Here is a 20,228-nt window from a genome sequence, read left to right as displayed (position 1 = left end):
CTTTCAGTTTTATGTTAAGCCAGGAACCTGAGGCGTCATTGTTAATTTATTTTCAGGGAGCCACTTTGCTCCTAAAGTGTTTTTTTAAGGAGCAATATAGTATTTTAAGGAGCCAAGAATATGTGCGGAGCCAACTGTACAATTTGTAAATGAAATGGAGTCATGCTTCACCAAACACAACACAAACGTTTGCTAACACAAAATCAATTCTATAGATAAACTCCTATCAACTTGTGGTACTACTCTGTATTTCCGATAAAGTAGTTATGAAGTCAGATTCTGTTCGTGTCAAACACTGGAGTGGTAATCAATTACGATTCCAATGACTTTCTAGATTATGTAAGTTAATTTTACAGTGAACTACAAGTTGATGGCTTTAATCAAGGTGACAAGAAACGTTATGGGGGTATTTCACTGATCATTAGAAAGGCTATTAATCAATCAGGAACCAAATTTCAAACCAAACGTATTTGTGATCTGGAAGTTCACTTAAAACTCAGTCCAGTAGTACCAGCAGTGAAACAAGTTTAAGGGAGCAGACATTCAGAACTAGCAGACGATTATTCACTTATGTTCTCGGTCATGGTCTCACTGACTATCCGTTATTGAGGTGGCCAATCTGATTCTTTATCCTAACCCCTGTGGCGCTTTGTTGTTGTTTTAAGCTTAGCAAATTTGGAAAAAAACTTTCCCTGTATCGGATGATCGGCCGCATGTTTTATTAACCTTTCCGGAAGCAGTTATTAATAACCTATAAGCGCTTCCTTCGATCAATGTGTGGACCCCGTTTTACCGGATGAGTTCGTGATGCTAATGCTGGTGCCAATGCTGGTGCCAATGATGGTGCCAATGCTGGTGCTGTGTTGCCCACTGAAGACGGTCCCGGCGATGACGTGGTGTCAGAATGGGTCCTTGGTGTGGCCTGTGACAGTGGAGGTGTCTGCTCGTCAATCATCAACGCATGGTGTCCTTACTAATGTGTCGCTGGTGTGTCCCCATGGTCTGTCAAGCAGTTTCCGCAGCAACATCAAAGCGATCTGGAAGATGCTGTTGCACAATCTGACGATCCTGACATCGGGTGGTGACCCTTGGTCTTCCACTACGTGGTCGGTCATCTGTAGTGTTGGTGGTCTGGTACCGTTGCTGGAGCCTGTATTTGGTCCTAAGGAGGACTTGAAATGCATTGGCTACTTGCTGGGAAGTTTGTCGAGCTTGCAATTTCAATTTGCACGGAACTCACATGCATCAGGTTACCATGGCCGTTGCCGTTACGTTTGCACGATCAGTTTTATTGTCATCTGCTTTGTTTTTTGTCATCAAATTTCATTTTTTCTGGACAAGGTAATGTTAAATTTTAGAAAGAAATGTTGAAAAAACTTTCCCTGTATCGGCCGTCATGTTTTATTCACCTTTCCGAAAGATCAGTACAGCACATGCCCAAACATAAACTTCCTACAGCTTTGTGAACACTTAACACTACTAGCGCAGTGATTAATAACCTATAAGCACTTCCTTCGATCAATGTGTGGAGCCCGTTTTACCGGACGAGTTTGTTTACCGATATAGTTCCATCACGTTGTCAATTTTATACCAAATCTTTTTTATTGCTGAGTGTGTTACTGAACAACAAACAAACTTAAAACATTGTTAAAACAGTCCCGATACTCTGTACAGTTCGAGTTGTGCAGTGAAAAAAATACTTACCATAACACAGACCTCCTGATATGCTGCATATTTGTGTAAAATAAGCAAATTAAATCACCTTTACCCAATTTATTTTGAGTGGCTTGCATACTTATATGCATGAAAAATTTCAAAACACTAAAGTATGACAACACTGCCTAATTACCTAGTGTAGCTTTTTCAGCTTACGTACCTGTATTTGTGCACAGATCTCTATTTACTGATGGAAGGCAGGATTAATGCACACGTTATCAGAATTTGAAGCAAAAATATGTTTTAATTGGTTATCAGGTTATTATTGATTTAATAAATATAGAATACTAAACGAGCTCCTGTGTAATACCAATTTTATGAAACGAGTGAATTGTTGTGGTATCTGACGAGTGAAAGCGAGTCAGATACCACAACTATTCACGAGTTTCACAAAATTGGTTTTACACGGGAGCGAGTTTAGTATTTTATTTATTACTTGCCATTTATAACGTTTTTAGAATTATACTGTTGAGTATGAACAGGCTGACACCTACACGATCCACGGCATAGTCCAATTGAGTTTAACAGAATAATACTTCAAACATGTCAAAAGTTGAAAGGTATGAATTTAATACCATACAACGGTCCACCTTAAGAATTCACAAAATTATCGTAGGGCTAAGACTATCGCAACTCACATACTTTAACAGACTAATGACTGTCGTTGGGCTACAGTACGATCGCCTTGTGGAACGGGTCTTGCACCTCAAAGTTTACAATAACATCACAATACCCGATGACGTAATTTGTGGAATTTTGTTGCAAGATCCATCTGCAAAACAATTTCATGTGACGTCAGCCTAGCAACAAGGTTGCTGGGGGTCATCGAGTGTGCATAAGCTCCTCTCAGTAAACTATCAACTCCACACGCAATGTCGTTAAATAAGCCTAGGGATGTTGAGAGCTTTCAATATTTGTTCGTGAAACGTGTTCCGAGATTACATAAGCACGCGTTTTGGTATTACACAATGTGTAATACAGCTGTATGTTTATTAAACGGGTGATCTCTTCATGAGCAAGTAATAATACCCAATGTATTGACCCTGTGGAGTAATACTCAGAGAAAGGTATCAATACCCAATGTTCATGATAGCATGGGAGTGATTTCCGTGGGGAATAATAATAATAATAATAATAATAAGCTATAAAACCTATAATAATTCACTATAAGGACTATAACAATAAGCTATAATTACTATAGGGGGCCCAGGCCGCCCAGTCATCTAAGGCGCCGCAGTTCGCTGTGCACTCACTCTTGGTAATTTTTATTACCGTATTCGACGTAATAAGCGCCTCGCTCTTATAAGCGCCCACAGCGATATTTGCTGATATATTGGCAAGTGAACAATCCCAATTAGCACCCCTTCTGATTGATCAATGTACACAAGACTTATTTATTCGTGTATAGTACGCACTCGTGTATTATATGCACTCTTAATTATGGGCAATTAAATTCTGGAAAAATATATCTGTCGTATATAAACAGTCAGGCCGTCAGCATAAACCACGAAATTTATCTTTCAACTCTGTTTTTTCCACCAAAAAATATTCTAATAAGAGCCCCCTATTTCTAATTTTAAGAGTGCCCTGGGCGCTTATTACATCGAATACGGTAACTATAGTTTAGTTGGGGGAAAAGTACTAATAAGCTTTAAAACACATACTGTTTGGATTTAAAGAGAAGGAAAACAATTCACTCAATGCAGTAATTATGGCAACAAAATCTACGCTGTACTCATTTAACAGAAAAAAAGTCAAACTAATCTTTTTACAAATTCAAAAAGAAATACTTTGATATTATGAAATTACAAAATGTATTGCATATTCAAATTGTAATTATGCAAGTTTCCCTGCCTTCTGGTCTTCTCTACATGTATTTTTTAGAAACTCTGTATAACTGAAAAATGATCTGTCCATGCTACAAACATGCCAATAATGTCACAATAAATCCATGCACACTCTATGTATGATATTGAAATATAAAATATGATGGAAAATGAAATAAATAATTTTAAAAAAAATAAATAAATAAATAAATAAATGAATAAATAAATGAATAAATAAATAAACCTATAATAATTAACTATAATGACTATAACAATAAGCTATAATTATTATAGGGGGCCCAGGCCGCCGAGGTGGCCCAGTCATCTAAGGCGCCATAGTTCACTATGCACTCACTCATAGTAATTATTATTAACTATAGTTTAGTTGGGGGGAAAATACTAAAATGCTATATATAGTTTAGTTGGTCATTTTTTCGATAATTCAATGAATGATGTCTCCATTCTATTAATTTTGAGTCCAGTTTCAATGACACACAAGGCTAAAATAGACACTCCCAATTATGTTCATGATTCATGAAACAAACTACTGCAGTATCATCATCAGTTGAGTTTTTAATTCCATTTTTTGTTTCATGTCAAATGTGTCCAAAAGGTTGATAGTAGACTTTTTCGTGAAGCATTTTTCTAATTTCTAATTTAAGTTTTTCATAACGTTGATTTTCTTCAGTGATTGATGTAGAGCAGTTCAAACATCTAAAAAAAAATTCATCTTTTGTCACAGACTTCATGGTTAGATTTTATTTTGAACTTTTAAAAGTCTGCATTTTCCCTCATTGTGGTCATTCTTCATTAATTGATCATGTTATAACCACAAACATGAAAGAAAGAAAAAATACTAATCGTCAATCACATGGACATGTCCAGATAATTTTAACGACAATATTTCAAAATTTCTAGCCAAAATGGCCACTTGTCATATCGCATCTTCTTGTCACTGAATCCTGTGGGATCAGAAAGGTGAAAAAAGGCAAAGATGAAAATTTGTATGGATGATGTGGATGATTGATGGGACTAACCCAAGAGAACATTGAATACAATAAACTGTAAACAGGAACTGATTCCACTTCCGACCTGGAACCATTAATTTCACGAAAAATAAGGAAAAATTTCAAAATGAATCTTGTGGGCGCCCAAGGACCTAAGTTAATGTAGAATTTCTTCTAAAGGGGTATTCAGTTGGTGGGCTTTCTTTACAGGTTGAGAACGTATCACTTTTACACAGTGAAGGAAGTGGGAAAATGAAGAATGGGGTGTTTTGTTCCTTGGAAGCTAGAAAGAAGAAGTTTGGCTCCAATTTTCTTCAAATTTATCCAAAAATAAATGGAAAAGGAAGTAGGCGGCATAATCTGAATAAATCTCAAAATTAGTTTGAAGGAGTATTAATGTCGGAAGGAGATTTTACAGTCTAGTTTAAAAATGTTAATTGGTATTTTGATATATTCAAGTTTGTGGAATGAATATTTTGTGGTGAACAAGTTTGAAATGCAAGTAGCTATTTGAAATAATGAGATTTAACAGTAATTTGGCCCACATTTTGATTTATGAAAACTAAATGTGTAACCCTCTGTGCCTTTGTTATTGAATACCATATTATCATGTCATAAGGAACAAGATATAGATGTTTAAATTGAACAATATTGCAATTTACCAGTAAGAGCTTCCTGTAGTTTGTGTTTTTACATGTTATAGTACATAATTAAAAATTGTATATAATTAATGTGTATTGTTGTAGTATTTGCAAGCTTTGATCCCCCAAGAGGGGAGGCGGGGTAGCCAAGTTGTTAAAGCATTCGCTCATGACACTGAACACCTGGGTTTGATTCCCCACATGGGTACAATGTGTGAAGCCCATTTCTGGTGTCCCCCGCCGTGATATTGCTGGAATATTGCTAAAGCGGCGTAAAAACCATACTCACTCACTCACTCACTCACTATGCAACCAGTTTGAAAACACACACCATCATCGCGATAAAAGTGCAACAACGCGGCGTTAAACTCCTTTTCAACTCACTTCACCTCTGGCCTAAGGTAAATGATTTATCCTTGTCACAACGTAAAACAACATTCACTCACCACCTCAGTGTTGATCGAGAAATAATATCCACCTTTGTACCCTTAAGCTTTAGAATCAAGAAACAGAGACACATGAGTCTCTCAGCACACAGATAATTGTTAAAGAACTGGATGAACTTACTAACCCACTTTTTCGATCTTATCACTTGTGTCAAAATGCTTCAAATTTCGGACGCTTAATTACTTGAAACTTACCCAAGGCAAGTACGAAAAAACAAGATGATTAGCGCGTTTAAATTTGGGAGGTACCATCAAGAGAAAACATCCATCTCTCAGCTGATGGTTTTTAAGGTATATTTGTACTGGAAAACCAATAACTGGCATTGACCTAGCTCCCCAGCGAGTCTGACATACATTGTTTCATGTTGCGTGCCTGTGGGAGTCCCTCACTCCCCAGCAATAGGAGACGGCACGAGATAGGTTTTCCAGTATGTGTACATGCTAACTTTATTTCATGGATGCATGCAACACTTCATGTGTCTGTAGTAGCGGAAATAATGATGGATTGCCGAAGGGGTTAATTGGAAGATGATAAACGACATCTGAATTGGGTTTTTTAGCCATTGGTCCATTTTTTTTATGTAAGATCGTTTATAACGCAGCCTCTTGTACCCTGGCTCGTGTTGGTGATGCCATGTTATATTTCAATATCTCATTTCATGTTCCAGGTTTTGCCATTTGTTGACAGAAAAGCAAAGAGTGACTTTGTAATTGATATTATTTGGAAAATAATTTGGGCTCTATTGGATTTTTTTCTTTTTATTCATGGGTTCAATGGAAGTTTTTCTCTACATGTTTTCTTTCATATGTGTAAATGTATTTCTTGGCAAAATATTTTTTTCTATTCTTTTCTTTCCTAAATCTTTAAGTTGGATATAATATATTTAATGAGTTAGTTACTTATTACGGATTAAAAGATATATATGATCCTAGAAATGTCTGGAGAGACTCATGCGACAGCCTTACTTTAAAGTATTCATTTATCAAACTTGCTGTCATCTTTATTTGCATTTGGAGGTTACTGGGTATGATATGATGTTAAATTTTGATATCAGATATGTGCAGTTTTAGTGAATGAAAGGATATGTTGGTATAAATTTTAAATGTCAGTGCATTTTAATATTTCGGAAGTAAGGAAGAGAATATATGGACGTCAACTTCTTTATAATAATACAAGTCATAACAAAGAAGTCGACATCCGTATATTCTCTTCCTTGTGTGTATCACTTCTAAATGCCGTTCAAAGACCTGATTTCAGAAGTATTTTTTGTTTTTGTCTCATTCCAACTTTGAATTATTTTGGCTTCTCTTTGGCTTTATGGTGTAGCCACTAGTAGTGTATTGTGTTATGTTGGGGAAAGGGTCTAAGCATTACAGTTTGTTGTGCAGTGGTGTGTTCCCTCAGTGTGACAGAAACATATCATCATGGGTTAGAATTCCACTTCTCCCTGATGATGTTTCTAGGTTTGTCAGCATCATATCCATGCTTGTGGGTTTCACTAAAGTGGTAAAAGTCTGACTCTTTAAAAGATCCAGGGTAGAATAGGTCTTCAGCAACCCATGCTTGCGTAAGAGGCAACTATGCTTGTCGTAAGATGCTCTTACAGGATCAGGTGGTCAGACTTGGTTGATGCATGTCATCGTATCCCAATTGCGTGGATCAGTGCTCATGATGTCAATCACTGGATTTCTGGTCCAGATTTTATTATTTACAGACTGCCGTCATATAGCTGGAATATTGCTGAGTGCGCTGTTAAACAACAAACAGACTAAGAAAACTTTTATGTCTCTGGGCTCTCCTCTTACTTCAAGCTGACAGCTGTAATAGAACTGAAATACTGTTCAAAGCAGTGTTAAATCCATCTCAAGATCAGTGACTCACTCAACATTGTGTTATGCCTATTTGCATCAAGTATTGTGATGCTGATGTAGTTTTGTATGTTTCTCGTGGTCCTTACATCTCAGGATGCAGCTGTGAAGTTAATTTTGACAAAAATGAACAAGAATTGTCAGTGAGTGTGAAAGTGTATTCTAGTTGTTTGTCAGTGTTACTATGACAAGGAAACCAGAATGCATAAATAGAGACAATTGAGATCATATTAAGTCCTGATCTAATTTATAAATCTTTTCAAAAGTCAACTTCTGTTGCCATGGTAATGAAAAAAATAAGAATATCAAATATGTATTATGTGTTTATAAAGAAATGCCTAGATGTCATGATTGAAGTTTTATGCTCACTGGTATGTGTATTTAACACAGTCATTTGAAATTATAGTGTTTAGCTTTTAGCTCACCTGACTGAAAGTCAAGTGAGCTTATGTCATTGCTTGTGTGTCTGCCATCCGTCGTAAACATCTCCAGTAAAACCACTGGACCAATGAAACATCTTGTTCTTACCAATGTCGCCCCAAATTATTTTGGAAGAGTTTCAAATTTGAATCATGCCTGCTATGGCAGCCGTGTTGACAAACCTATCTACTGCCCGTTCGTCACCACTCGTCCCTTTTCGTAACCTGCAAGAAGATTTGGCCCCATATCGATGAATGATATGTGTGAAAATATGACAAACGAAACAGGAAGCGTGTATGATTCGGTCAAAGAACCCCTCGAGGAATAATTTTTGATTTTACACATTTCTTGCATCTTAACATATACCCTTAGATACAGTTAAACATTTTCAATCATGCTGTGTAAATAATGTAAGTATCCATGTGTTTAAATAGCATCTGGAGAATATATGACATGGGGGAATCATACGTGAATCATAACTATGCCCGTTGAGCTAAAATGGAACCAAGTCACAATTATGGCCTCGAGATGGGCACAAGTCGCTATTTGGCTTGTCCCGGAATAACACGACTTGGTCATGAATGAGTTACTGTCATTATATGGCCATTTTTGTTCAAAATTTGGTACATGTGAATAGTGGGGCTTAACATATATGTTCCGTTTCCTGCGATATTTTTAAATTTGACCCGATTTGACCTTTGACCATACTGAGAGCTGAAGCATCTTCACACAGCCATTTTATGTCAGAATTTGATGAAATTGTACATCATCTCCCTAGAAACCACTTGACCAATAAAGCTGAAGTTTCACAGCCATGTTCCCACCAGTGATGACACACTAATTTGTTCATGACTTTCATATCAGATTGTTATTATGGTGCAATTCTGTTTTTCCATGTTGGTATTTATTCAACTACTTGTTTTTTCCAGGAGCCTTCCTTGTTTGCCGTTGCCAAGCTTCTGGAGACGGGTCTCGTGAACCTGTCCCGTGTCGAAGTGTTGTGGAGACCGGTCACAGCACACTTGCTGGAGGTATGTGGAATTAAGTTGAATATTATTCAGCAAATAATCTCGATTTTCCTTTCCAGATGCCTGTTGCCATGGAGAGATGATGGCTTTAATTGTTTTCGTTTCTGTCAGTTTTTAGGTATTGATAAGGATGTTGTGATCGAGTGACATGACTCGCTGTTTCACTTGAAGACTTTTTTGTTTGTATGATCTCTCACATTTCTGTGTAGTTTTATGTTCACTTATGACACAAACTCGAACACTGTTACAACGACACATCAGCTTTCTGACCAGCCTGAAACCCATTTTGTTGAAACCATGAGTGCATCATGTTTCAATGGTGTTGTTGAAACAATCGGTTTGGGCTGATGTCTCAGAAGTTGAAGCATGTCACACTTACGAAAAATACAACAAAACATGGATGCACTTCAAAACAACATGGATGTGACCTCGGAGACCTCAACACAACATGGGTGGACCTCAGAGACCTCAACACAACATGGGTGGACCTCGGAGACCTTAACACAACATGGGTGGACCTCAGAGACCTCAACACAACATGGGTGGACCTCGGAGACCTCAACACAACATGGGTGGACCTCAGAGACCTCAACACAACATGGGTGGACCTCAAAGGCCTCAACACAACATGGGTGGACCTCGGAGACCTCAACACAACATGGGTGGACCTCAGAGACCTCAACACAACATGGGTGGACCTCGGAGACCTCCACACAACATGGGTGGACCTCAGAGACCTCAACACAACATGGGTGGACCTCGGAGACCTCAACACAACATGGGTGGACCTCAGAGGACTCAACACAACATGGGTGGACCTCAAAACAACATGGATTTGATCTCAGCACAATAGATGTGACCGCAGCACAATATGGCCATTACCCAAGCAGAAAATGGATGTGACTTATTAAACATTGATGCCCATGATGGCCAAAGGTTGGCTGCCTGATGGTGCCTATCTTCTACAATGTCCAACAAAGGTACGCTTTCCACATCTGATTCATGACGATCTGTAAATGTGATTGTTCAATCCACATATCATGCTTTGTACTTGTTTCCTACTTCTTACATCAACATCAGTAAAATGCATCCATGTAAAATATTTTATTTCTGCTTTTAGATATGAAAAGGTGATAATGCTTTTTGGTACCTGTGAAGATCCAGGGTAGAATAGGTCCTCAGCAACCCATGCCTGCCGTGACAGGCGACTATGCTTGTCGTAAAAGGCGACTAACGGGAGCGGGTGGTCAGGCTCGCTGACTTGGTTGATGCATGTCATCGTATCCTAATTGCGTAGATCGATGCGCATGCTATCAATCACTGTATTATCTGGTCCACACTTGATTATTTGCAGACCGCCGTCATATAGCTGGAATATTGCTGAGTGCGGCGTTAAACAACAAACAAGGCAAACAAAGCTTTATGGAGCAAAACAACATTCACTCCCACAAATTTCAGATGATCAAGAATCTCAAATTTCTTTGTTACCAGATATAAACTCAAATGGACATGGGTATTGTTATTATGATGCCATTCTGTTTTTTCAGTGTTGGTGTTTATTCAATTTCTCTTTGTTTTTTCCAGGAGCTTTTCCAATTGTTGTTGCCAAGTTCTGGAGACAGTGGACTTGTTGCAGGAAGTTGACACCAGCACAGTTGTGTTTGAGGTATGTGGATTTAAGTTAAAAGATGATTCCATTAATAACTGGATTATATTGGACCTATTTTACATCTCGTTTTATAGATTCTTTTATTGACCATGATGCTGGATGCAAATGGAAAAAAACATTTTTACATTTTTTTATTTTATTTTGACAAAACAACGATCTCTTTACATTTCTTGCTTTGTTGTTTTGTCAAAATAAAATAAAAAAATGTAAAAATGTTTTTTTCCATTTGCATCCAGCATCATGGTCAATAAAAGGACAAAAATCTGTGGCTAATGACACGGAGACAGCTTTCAAGGTTTCTGTTGTGTAATCCCCTATTTCCAACGAGACGGCTATTCCTGTCTCGTATGTCCTCCTCCATCACCTCCGAGTTAGATTTACACAATCTAATCAAAAATCACTATTTTTATATCATAATAGATATCCTGTTCTTGTGAATGGATGTCCTATACATATTAGCAGAGTCTATATCATAAATATATTTCTCAGTTATTCTGATATGAAAATAATCCCTGCAAGGAATCTTTTGTCCGGAAAACAAATTTGATTTGTGGACGACTACCTTGATTGTCTTTTCTTTGTCAACAAATGTAGAGGTCCTTATGAGACAGTGAATGGAGGCGATGAATGGTGATGTATTCATTCTTGTGCATCAGGATTACTGCGGTTCTAGGAAGTGATAGATTTTCCCCGTTCTCATCACAGATTGTCAAGAAATTTGGGACGTATGGATTTAGGGTGATCATTCTTATTGTGAAATACAGACAGAACAAATATCATGTCGAAAGAAAGGTTTGAGATTAGAACTGTAATGTTGACTTGTAAGAGACTTGGGAATGAGAGCCAGATAAAAGAAAATGTCTAGAGTCTGATGATATACTTCATCAATGCTTGTTAGCTCACCAGGACCGTTGGTGCCTCAGGCTTAATTTGGCTTTGTCCTTTTGTCCCTCTTCCATCATATTGTGTTTTACTCTGTTCGTTAATTTGTCTTCTTCTGTAAAAGGGGCAGTGGGGTAGCCTAGTAGTTTGCTCGTCACGCTGAAGACCCTGTTTCAATTCCCGACATGGGTACAATGTGTGAAGCCCATTTCTGGTGTCCCCCCGCCGTTATACTACTGTAATATTGCTAAAAGCGGCATAAAACAGTACTCACTCATTCACTCTTTTGTATAATGGTTTAAGCGATCAGCTGAAAAATTGGGAGGATGTCAAGAGGCATAATTGAACTATGGTATTAAAATAAAACAATGTTATTATTTTATAGGACTGCAAGGTATTACTGCTGTACTGGTTTATTGCTATATGAGATTCAAATGATACGTCTTGCAGTATTTTTTCTTTGTTCTGTTGTATTGGGTAAAAATACAGAAAAAGTTTCATTATTATTTTAATCATTTAACCTAAAATCTACACTGAAATTCATTCACAAATGATGTGTTCCTTCGTAATTGATTGATGAAATGCGGAAGAGATATTTCTCCCACGTTGTTATCTCCCCTGTAAACATACAATATGGTGGCCCCTGACCATGCTGACTTGGACAAACGATACGTATTGCAATATGTTTTCTGTTCCGGTAAATTGGGTAAAAATAGCATATAACACATTTTGTCATTATTTGTATCATTTTGCTTAAAATCTACACACAAATTCATTCACAAATGATGTGTCCGTTCATTATTGATTAACAAAACGATGGAAGCATGGAAATGATGTTCTTCTCACATTATTATCTCCCCTGTATCCATGACTACAAAATGGAGGCAACTGACCATGATGACTTTGACGCTGTAATATTTACTTCAGTATGTAGAAAACAGGATCTGCATGTACAGTCAGTATTGATCTCTGTCAAACACTTTACCTCCCAATATATCGCAATACAAATTGCAATACAGGTACCTGATTCCCAATACATTGCAGTACAAATATTTTGCCACTACACAAAGCTATTATTTCATGACAATTGATATCCTGAATCGTCACAGAATAAAAGAAGTTGTCATCCATATATTTTCTTGTCTTTACTGTTACTTACCAACTTCTAAAAACGCCAATCAAACAGTTTAGCAGTACTAGTACTATAGATACTGATCAGCACAATAATCATGATATATTAAGCATGAATTGTTTGATAGGCATTACTTGGAAGTTGATGGATGAAAAGTAGACACAATTTGTGGATAACAACTTCTTTAATTACTGTAAAGGCGACGTTTTGGTATAGATCCTTAGACCGTTGTCAAGTATAGATCCTTATACAACAAGGCTTGCTTGACAACGATATAAGGATCTATACTTGACAACGGTATAAGGATCTATACTGAAAGGTCAGTTTTACAGCAACTCAAGAATTTGTTATCCTCAAATTGTGTCTACTTATATTAAACATGGTGTTAATAACGTTCGGGGGGCACGGGTAGCCCAGTCGTCTAAGGCGCCGCGATTCACTGTGCAGAGTTGCGTCCACTGGACACGCCAGAAACCTATGATTGCGAGTTCGATTCCCAGGTCACCCCGATTATGTTTCTAGGTTTGTCAGCACCATACCCGTCCTCGTGGGTTTCACATAAGTGGTAAACGTCTAAGACCTGCATCAATTCCGGCTTTCCTCCCACATTAAGCTGACACGCCGTGATATAACTGGAATAATGTTAAAAGTGGCGTTAAACCCAACTCACTCACTCACTAATAACGTTCCCACTTCTTTAACATACCAAGTATATTTACCAAGCTGATGGATAAGAGCTCAGTAGTTCTATATGACAACTAAAGTTTAAACAAATCAACGTTTTCGATAAGATGTGAGCTCCAGAGATCTTAGATCAGTTTCCCTCGTGATGTTTTCTGTCTTCACACTGACTAGAAATGCCAGAGACATGCACTCCCACGCTCTTCTTTGACAACTGATCTTCTGTAATATCGTTGTATCCAGAAACAAAATACTTGATTCTGTCAAATTACAAACCTGCTTTATCTCGTATCTAAGCTTATATGTATTGATACTGTTGTATGCTCAGAAATATTTTTAACACCAAAGGGATAACTGTGAATTTCAACAAACCTGTGTTACATAACCCCTTATTAAAGAATGCCAGTAGCATCATCCGATCAGGAGGTGCACAGATCAGGAACTCTTACTTTAGGCAAGTATCTTGCTTGAGGGACCCCAGTTTGTATCAGCATTGATATACTCTTAATCTGCTCCATTCAATATTGGAGTCATATCGACTCAACACGGTGCCTCGTGGGGACTGGCTGCTGGCGTCAGGTCCAAACAAGAGGAAGGTTTATGGGTACTAGTGTCTGCAGACGACACGGTCTGACAGGCTTGTCTCGGAGGTGTTTTTTCATTGTGTGTCTGTCAGTCTGCTGCTATTTTGGCACCCTCTAAGATGCATGAGTTCCCAGAAGTTTGGTGGCCTGTCTGTGGCCTCGTTCCTTGGAGTTCTGTTCAAGATTCGATGTACATGGTTCTTTGCATTCACTGGGCATGTCGCCATCTACTTTCATGCTCATACTTTAGCAGATAAGGCACTTAACGGAAATAACTTACCATATTTCCTCTATTAGATGCGTCTGTTAATTCATGCAAGTGTCTATTCTGTTTAATGCGGGCACAGAGGCAACTCACTACCAACCACTTACCAAATTTTACAGTCATACAAAGGGTAAATTTGCAGGGAAGGGTCATTATGAAACACCAACATACCACAGTTATAGTAGCTCGGCATCTAATAAACTTGCTATACAGATCAGTCAAGTGGTGAACTGGTGCCTTTTGATGATTTGGGAATTTTTTTGATAATTTTTTTTAATTTTTCATAACAAGATGGACTTCTACTGAAAACAAGGGACTTGCTCGTTTCCTGAGCAGAACTCCAAAAACCGTTGAATATTTCTAGGTGAAACTTGCTATACAGATCAGTCTAGTGGTGAACTGGTGCCTTTTGATGATTTGGGATTTTTAAAAATACTGAACAGCAATGTTGTTTTCTTCACTGAAGTGAACGTATTCCATGGCAAGGAACCAAAAGTGGGGTACTGGTAGCCAAATTTCATTCCCGAGCTGCACCAGAGTTGGGGGGATATGTCAACTCGTGATGATTCTTGTTTTACACTGTTACGGATTGGTTGATGCTTAATTGCCATAACCTCTTTTTTCTGTTACATTGGACATTGGAGTGAGTGAGTGAGTTGGGTTTAACACCGCTTTTAACAGTATTCCAGTTATATCACGCTGTGTCAGCTTAATGTTGGAGGAAAGCCCGAAGTAATGCAGGTCTCAGACGTTTACCACTTCAGTGAAACCCACGAGCACGGGTATGGTGCTGACAAACCTAGAAACATCATCGGGGTGAACCGGGACTCAAACCCAGAATCATAGGTTTCTGGCGTGCCCAAGGAACGCAATTCTGCACAGTGAATCGTGGCGCCTTAGACGACTGGGACACCCATGCCCCCAGTTGTGTAAGGTGTGGAGAACATTATTCAAAATAGTCACAGTTGCCAACAAAACCCAGCCACAGCGTTTGTTTCAGTGTCTATGGTTACATAAGACTCAAACTACAATATATGGTACAGTCAGTGTAAAATCAGTCAATGTGAAAAACGACTGAATTTTCACTCAGGCAATTTAAAACACGAAAATATTTTACAATTATTTTTCCATTTATTTTATTATGATATCAAATTCCAAAATAAAAAAAATTTATGATCATCACCCAGTGACAAAAATGATAGGATTAAAAGAAAATGAAAATCAATTTATGTATTTTTCTAAATTTTAGCTTCTAATCCTAAAATAATTTGTCTTTTGTTATGTTTCAACACTTTTTGGACTTTTTATAACTTTGACTGTTTATGTGTACCTGTGTGTCAGTACTTGAATGTATAGTTTACAGCTTGAGATACTGAGTGTCTTTTTTCTGTCACAGGAAAAATGCTGTTGTCAATTTAACATCTGTCTTATTGTTGGTTGGGATTGAAACCAGATGTCTTGATTGACTTTTAAATGCCATGGTCACCGTTGGAATTGTGAAACATGTAACATGAGATGTGTGTTTTTTCTTTGCTGAATTGGCAAGTTCCATGGAACGTTTGATCATGTTAAAATTAAGATTAAAGCCTTTTTTGCAAAGTTCATAGGCATTTTACTGCGAACAGGTGTTTCGTCTGAACCTTACCAACTCCATTTATTGGTACATGAATGGTCTGTGCTTGATTTTTTATTTAATAAAATTTTGATATCTGATCGGTGCAGTTATGCTTGCCGTAAAAGGCAACTATGCTTGTTGTAAGAGGCGACTAACGGGATCGAGTGGTCAGGCTTGCTGACTTGGTTGATGCATATCATCGTGTGGATCAATGCTCATGATGTTGATCTCTGGATTGTCTGGTCCAGACTCGATTATTTACAGACCGCCGTTATATAGCTGGAATATTGCTGAGTGCGGCGTTAAACAACAAACAAGGTTTGCGTTCAGGTTTCCTGTTTGTTTGTGAGACCTCAATGTGGACATTTTTTCTCGAACATCACCATCTTGCATGTATCATCAAGGGATGAGTGTGCTGATCGAATACCAAAGACATCATTTAAAAGTACATGTTATATTTTCTTGATGTATATGTTAGTTTGGGTCTTTAAGGTCAATTTTAGACATTGTGTGGGGGCACGGGTGTCCCAATCATGTAAGGCGCCGCGATTCGCTGTGCAGAGTTGCATCACTTGGGCACGCCAGAAACCTATGATTGTGGGTTCGAATCCTGGTTTCTAGGTTTGTCAGCACCATACCCATGGTCGTGGGTTTCACTTCGGGTTTTCCTCCCACATTAAGTTGACACGACGTGATATAACTGGAATACTGTTAAAAGCAGCGTTAAACCCATCTCACTCACTCACTAGACTTTGTATTCTTGACCGGAATTGTTGTTCTCTCTCTAAAACCACATTTAACTCATGATGTCTCCTGCTGAGGAGAAAAGACACAATTTACACTCTCTAAAGAAAGTTCTGAGATTTGAAACTTACATCTTGTGATGATAATGCAGTTAAAAATTCACAAGATATTTTGCCAGGAAATTAACGGCTTAACTACAGTCATGTATCTGACAAAGGAATAATGAGAAATAACTAATAATAGAAATGTAACGATAAATTAACTTTTTAAAATAAATTTAGAAAGTTTGGGTTTTGGCCATTTGGCAGTTCCAGCAAGTGTGATTCAAGTGATTTAAAACTTGCCTTTTTCTTCTACTCACTTAACTTTCGTGGTGTATTAATGATTAAACTAACTACCCACAGACTCGAAATCACACATGGCACTGATTACAATGTCTGGACATAGCTTTGAAACAGCCATTTAGCAAACAGGAAGTTGTGGGGATTCTGGGTATGAATAATTCACCATCAACCAGTGCTTGTCATGTGACCCAACTAAACGGAGGAGCAAGAGAACTATACCTCTCAGTTGATGATTTTGTCATATGTATGATTTCCAGTTGAAAATATCTTAAGTTGGCGATATTATGTCCAAAAAATAAACTTTACTTACACTTAGCACTCAAAAGAATATTGCTTCATGGTTATATTTCTAAACATGATTTGGTTTAAAAAAATTAAGATTAAAAAGAAACATTTGCATAATACACAACTTCTGATGGGTGTCTTATCTTTGAAAATTAATAATTTGTTTTTTTGCACAAATTTACAATTTAAACATGGTAGGGGTCTTGTGGTTGCAAATTCTTTTCTCACCCAGTCTTCTTTGAACTAATGTATTTTTACACTCTATTACCTGTTGCAGGAATGAGTGACGGTAAAATAGACAAAATCAAATTTAACAACAGCTCTTTCAATTTTCAGTTACATAAAGTTGGTTGGTTGGTTTGTTGTTTAACGCCGCACTCAGCAATATTCCACCTATATGACGGCGGTCTGTAAATAATCGAGTCTGGACCAGACAATCCAGTGATTAATATCATGATCATCGATCCACGCAATTGGGATCGATGGCATGCATCAACCAAGTCAGCGAGCCTGACCACCCAATCCCGTTAGGCGCCTTTTGCAACAAGCATAGTCACCTTTTAAGGCAAGCATTGGTTGCTGAAGACCTATTCTCTCCCGGAATCTTCACGGGTAGTTACATAAAGAACAGACTGGGTAGACTTTCTCTTTCCCCTCAGTATATGGATCGGATGATCCGACTCCGTGGCTTAGTTGATCATGTGTCATAGTACCCTGAAATTACATCGGACATTACCCATATTGTCAATCACTGGATTATCTGGTCCAGACTCAATTATGTATATTCCTCCATCATATTAACTGGAATATTACAGCCTCAAACACCAAACAAACAAACTAACAGTGTTCATGTTTGTTTTTTTTACTGGTAAGAATTAGGTATAAAGATTTGAAAAACTATTTCAGCCAAGATGCCTCAAACACCAAACAAACAAACAAACAAACAAACATACAGGGCTCCTTACTGATGATTAAAATTGGTGTAAGAATTAGGTATAAAGATTTCAAAAAACTATTTCAGCCAAAGGGTGACACAGTGCCATGGCCTACCTCATAGTCAATGACCAGCTAAACTGAAAATAGTCAATCGATATCCAATATTATGTTACAAATCAAGAACACCTGATGCAAGCATTAGGGCTATTTAGGATTCAGTCTGATCTTCACGAAGGGTTTAGTGTATCTACTTACTGGATTTGTGATTTGTAGCTCACCTGAACTTTTTATGGCGTGGTCTGTTGTCCATCTGTGCATCAATCTGTCTGGCATGAAGTTGTTTCAGCATCTCATCTTCAGGTAAGATAAAATGGGGTTTAATATCGTGTTCAAGATTATGGCACTTAAATAGTGTGAGTCTGTTTGTACTAGTCTGGACTCATACCGGTTTGATAATATTAACCTACCGAGATATCATGTCACAGTTTAACATGGATACATGTATACCCCAGAGTGAGTGAGTTGGGTTTAACACCACTTTTAACAGTATTCCAGTTATATCGCGGCGTGTCAGCTTATTGTGGGAGGAAAGCCCGAAGTGATGCAGGTCTCAGACGTTTACAACTTCGGTGAAACCCACGAGCACGGGTATGGTGCTGACAAACCTAGAAACATAATCAGGGTGAACCGGGATTCGACCCACAATCATAGGTTTCTGGCATACCCAAGGGACGCAACTCTGCACAGCGAATCGTGGCGCCTTAGACGACTGAGCCACCCGTGCTCCTGTATACCCCAGAGGTAATACACACTCACTCACTCACCCACTCAGCAGGAACAACTCGGTTGTTTCTTTGAATGCCAGTGCCACAAGATCCCCAAGGAGATTCTGACTTCAAATTGGTCCCTAGCAACCTATGCTTGTCAGGGTTAGAACTAAACTCAAAAAGTTCACAAGCCCAGGGAAAGTTAGTGAGTGAGTGAGTATGGTTTTACGCCGCTTTTAGCAATATTCCAGCAATATCACAGCGGGGGACACTAGAAATGAGCTTCACACATTGTACCCACCAGGGAAAATTAAAATGCCCTTGTTAATTTAAGACAGTGGGTTGGTTGGTTGGTTACTTTGTTGTCTAACGCCTCACTCAGCAATATTCCCTCAAATCCTATCAAATCTCCTTCACACAACTGAGAAAACGGGGCGGTCGGGTAGCCTAGTGGTTAAAGCGTTCACTCGTCACGCCGAAGACCCGGGTTCGATTCCCGACATGGGTACAATGTGTGAAGCCCATTTCTGGTGTCCCCCGCCGTGATATTGCTGGAATATTGCTAAAAGCGGCGTAAAACCATACTCACTCACTCACTCACTCACTCACTGAGAAAACTTAGGTTCTGAAGCTCACCTTCATCCAACTGAAATGGGCATGAGGTGAAAAACATTCAGATTCTTGTATGAATGAGTTAGTGAGAGTTAGTTATGGTTTTACGCAGCTTTTAGCAGCTTTTAGCAATATTCCCGCAATATCACGGCGGGGGACACTAGAAATGAGCTTCACACATTGTACCCACCAGGGAAAGTTAAAATGCCCTTGTTAAGTTAAGACAGTGGGTTGGTTCGTTGGTTTGTTGTCTAACGCCACACTCAGCAATATTCCAGCTGTATGATGGCGGTCTGTAAATAATCGAGTCTGGACCAGACAATCCAGTGATTAATATCATGAGCATCTGGCTGGAATATTGCAGCGTCAAGTAACAAACAAACAAAATCAACAAATGAGAGAACGATCTTATATCTGTGAGAAGTATCTGATACCTGTGTGAAATATTCATGCATGAGTTTCTGCCACAGGAGGGGCGGTCGGGTAGCCTGGTGGTTAAAGCATTCCCTCATAAAGCCGAAGACCCAGGTTCAATTCCCGACATGGGTACAATGTGTGAAGCCCATTTCTGGTGTCCCCCGCCGTGATATTTCTGGAATATTGCTAAAAGCTGCTAAAAGCTGCATAAAACCATAACTAACTCTCCCTCACTCACTCACTCACTCACTCACTCATGCAAGAATCTGAATGTTTTTCACCTCATGCCCATTCAAGTTGGATGAAGGTGAGCTTCAGAACCTAAGTTTTCTCAGTTGTGTG

The 20,228-nt window shown here is 38.5% G+C and overlaps 2 protein-coding genes across 5 annotated transcripts in view; both read left to right on the top strand.

Moving 5' to 3' along the window:
• Positions 1 to 9,504, top strand: part of LOC124144877 (protein MON2 homolog) — a 77,067-nt gene extending 67,563 nt beyond the window's left edge. For both annotated transcript variants that reach the window (XM_046514486.2, XM_046514485.2), the window contains one exon: positions 8,855 to 9,504. In XM_046514486.2, the coding sequence (XP_046370442.2) occupies positions 8,855 to 9,100 (246 nt within the window). In that variant the 3' untranslated portion in view covers positions 9,101 to 9,504. The remainder of the gene's footprint in view (positions 1 to 8,854) is intronic.
• A 297-nt stretch (positions 9,505 to 9,801) lies between these two features.
• Positions 9,802 to 20,228, top strand: part of LOC124144883 — a 381,519-nt gene continuing 371,092 nt past the window's right edge. For all 3 annotated transcript variants that reach the window (XR_007221550.1, XM_046514495.2, XM_046514496.2), the window contains exons 1-2: positions 9,802 to 9,933; positions 10,538 to 10,619. Coding sequence is in view for 2 of the 3 variants with exons in the window: in XM_046514495.2 (XP_046370451.2) it covers positions 9,902 to 9,933; positions 10,538 to 10,619 (114 nt within the window). In the remaining variant the exon portion in view is untranslated. The remainder of the gene's footprint in view (positions 9,934 to 10,537; positions 10,620 to 20,228) is intronic.

Source organism: Haliotis rufescens, unplaced genomic scaffold, assembly GCF_023055435.1.
Source record: "Haliotis rufescens isolate VD_foot unplaced genomic scaffold, xgHalRufe1.0.p SCAF_16, whole genome shotgun sequence".
In the NCBI taxonomy this organism is placed as follows: domain Eukaryota; kingdom Metazoa; phylum Mollusca; class Gastropoda; order Lepetellida; family Haliotidae; genus Haliotis; species Haliotis rufescens.
The sequence above is the reverse complement of the archived record's forward strand: the minus strand, read 5'-3'. Positions and strand labels throughout refer to the sequence as shown.